General features: G+C 19.0%; 2 protein-coding genes across 2 annotated transcripts in view; both read left to right on the plus strand.

Annotated features, from left to right (window-relative positions):
• PRSY57_0212600 (conserved protein, unknown function) overlaps positions 1 to 331 on the plus strand; it is a gene marked incomplete at both ends in the record, with an annotated part of 1,002 nt that extends 671 nt beyond the window's left edge. The window contains one exon of the mRNA XM_012905560.2: positions 158 to 331. Coding sequence (XP_012761014.1) covers positions 158 to 331 — 174 coding nt within the window. The remainder of the gene's footprint in view (positions 1 to 157) is intronic.
• An 851-nt stretch (positions 332 to 1,182) lies between these two features.
• On the plus strand, positions 1,183 to 3,183 carry PRSY57_0212700 (hypothetical protein; the record flags this gene model as incomplete). The annotated part of the gene is made up of 1 exon (XM_012905561.2): positions 1,183 to 3,183. The coding sequence occupies one exon, from the start codon at positions 1,183 to 1,185 to the stop codon at positions 3,181 to 3,183; it is 2,001 nt and encodes a 666-aa protein (XP_012761015.2).
• Positions 3,184 to 3,426: the final 243 nt, after the last annotated feature.

Here is a 3,426-nt window from a genome sequence, read left to right on the forward strand (position 1 = left end):
ATTGAGTAAATAAAATATATTGTGTATATTTTATATATTACGTAATATTTACAAATATACAAAATAAAATATATGTGTGGATTAACATGAGAATAAATATATCTACATATATCTGCACATATATATATATATATATTTTTTTATGACCAATTTTTAGTCGTGCTTTTATAAGTACTCCCCAAACTATGCCAAGAGCAATTCTAACATTGACGGTCCTACCATAGAAAAAGAAATGGAAACATGTGTAGTAAAATGTTTTGATAAACACGAACCGATGTTACCAGAAATATCTGACAGATTGCATAAAACGTTAAAGGAAGAAATGAAATAAATAAGAAATATTTTATATCTACATAAATATATATATATATATATATATATATATATAATATATATTTTTTTCGTGTGGTGTCACGTTTAATATAATTTCATCAAGTAGTTTTATGACCATATATATATATATATATATATATATATATATAACGACATATATTAAATGAATATTTCATAAATTATTATATAATTAAATATTAATAACGTAATGTAAATGTTTCATACCCCTTTTTAATTCAGACGTTTGGTATATACATATATATATATATATATATATATATATATATATGTATTTTTTATTTATTTATTATTATTATTTTTTTTATTTTTTTTTATTTTTGTAACTTTTTTGAATATTTATCATTTTAACCACTTGTTATCTTTCTTTAAACGAATATTCTTTATATATTATTTATTCTTTGGAGGATAAAAAAAAAAAAAAAATATAATTTTTATTGTAAGACAATCCTATAGCTTATTTTTATTTTAATAATAGCTATGATGTTGTAATAATTATATATCTATTATAATGTAATATATTATACAAATCAAAAATTTTAAACATCAAAAGTGATTTTTTTTTTTTTTTTTCAAGGGTTATACTACACATGAGTAAATAACTATGTTAAGTGTTTAAAAGTATATATAATAATATGTATTTAATATTTTAATTATTTGTGCTTTAAATAATATATATTACAATTATACACAGACATAAATATAAATAAATAAATATATATATATATATATATATATATATGTTCATTTATATGCTCTTTTTTTTTCAATTTTGTCACATTTTTTTTTTTGTTTTTTTTTTTGTTTTTTTTTGTTTTATTATTTTTTTTTATGATGGAAAATAAAGTATGTAATTACTCTTTAAGAAGTAGGATAGAAAGTATTTTTAAAGGATACAATAATATGATTAATTCAAATGGAGAGTTAATACAAAATAGTGATGTTGAAAGGGATTGTAATACAGAGACTTGTTTAAATAAAGAGAAGTACATGAATAAAAATGAAGAATGCATTCGTATTAAAAGAAAAATATCTAACGATGATAACATGTCCATTTTTATTAAAGGAAGAAAATATTTATTTATTGAAAATTACACATCAGTGATATATGAAAAATGTGAAGATAAATTGAACATAATTTTGGCTAATAAATATTTAGAACAAGGTATCATAGAAGTTCAATTAAAAGGAAATGTAACATTTATTATTCCTTGTTGTTTAAATAAAAATATCTTAAGTTGTTTTTTGCCACAACTGGAAAGAGGATTATATCATTTATTTTTTTTTTTTAATAAAGAAAGAATGTTTATTAAATTGTTACGACCTGGATCTGAATTAAGTGATGATATAAAATCTATACCCCTTCATGTTATAGAAATAACTGATTTTAGTCATGGTTTAAAAAAAAATAAGATTACAGATAAAAATAAAGAATATATAATAAATAGTACACATAATAATTTTTATACAAATAAAGAACTTATCAAATTATATAATAATATTTACAACAATTATAATAATATATATAATGATGAATATAAAAAAAATAATAAAATTAGTCTACAAAAAAATTTTTATCTTCACTATAATAATGAAGAACATTTTTATAACTTTCTTAATTCTTACAAAGATCAGTTTATTGACCATTCTTCTTTTACAACAAAAATAAGAAATTCTTATCAACATAATAAGGATATAGAAAGAGAAAAAAAAGAAAACAACAGTATAGATATAAATAATATGAACTTTATTTCACAATTAAATCTGGAAAAACATGTAGTACAAAGTAGAATCCCTATTTTATACAAACGATTATTGTATGATAATTGTATATATGAAAATAAAATGGTTATTATGCATTTCCACACCAAAATATTTGAATATAATCCTTTCAATATCTTATCAACACATATCTTTACAAAAAGTGAAATAGAAAAAGATGGATATATCATTTTTGCATTTAATATAATACCTATAAAAATTAATCCAAACAAAAATAAAAGTAAATATATTAATTCTTATCATAATGAAGATATTTATAAAAAAAAAAATATTAACAAAAAAATTAATTATTCATCAAATATTCTGAACAGTTCAGGTGAAAAAAAAGAAGAAATTGAAAATAGCTATATGAGTACATTATTCATTTTAAATTCGGATGAAAGAAATTGTGTAGATATAAGATTATGGAAATATATAAAAACTGTTGAATGTAACAAAAACGATATATCGAATAACTTTTATTTATCTAAAAATAATTATAAAAATGTCGTATGTCCAATATCACCTCAATTAATTAATAATAAAAATATATTTAAGAGATATTCTGAAGGGTTAAAAATATCTGACAAGGTCAGCATATTTTTCGAAGATTGGAATGAAGACATATTGCCTGTTCAGAAATTTGTTAATTCGTTTGAATATGATATACCTTATAAAAAGTTAAATGAATTATCTAATTATGTTGAGGATATAAATGGGGACATTTTACTATATAATGATTTTAACGAAAACGACAAAAATGATCATATGTGTGACGATACTATAAAAAGTCAGAATGAAAGTATAAATGATTATCAGTATAATAATAATGAAAGTGAGCTTATAACAAACACATCTATGAATCAAAATAATTTCTACATTAAAGATATGGAAAAAAATAAAATCAACAATAAAGACAAAATGAACAAAATATCAATGAAATATCTATTTAATAATTTTGTGTCCTTTGTTTTAATAATCGATGAAAAAATATACCACAGTGTTACTCCTATAAATAAATTTATTTTATTATTTATAATTAATTATTGGATGAACTTTGTGGAAAAATAAAGCGATTAGGGAATTGTTCCTTTTTCTTTTTGTGATAAAGGTTATATATATATATATATATATATATATATGTATGTATTTATATAAGTATTTATTTTTAATTCATTAGAATTTTTTTTTTTTTTTTTTTTTTTTTAAATTAATTTAAATTTATGACACAAAAAAAAAAGAAAAAAGAAAATATGAAATGGAAAAATAACATGAAAAAAAAAAGAAAAAGAAAATATGAAATGGAAAAATAAC

The sequence above is a fragment of the Plasmodium reichenowi genome, chromosome 2, assembly GCF_001601855.1.
Source record: "Plasmodium reichenowi strain SY57 chromosome 2, whole genome shotgun sequence".
Lineage (NCBI taxonomy): Eukaryota > Apicomplexa > Aconoidasida > Haemosporida > Plasmodiidae > Plasmodium > Plasmodium reichenowi.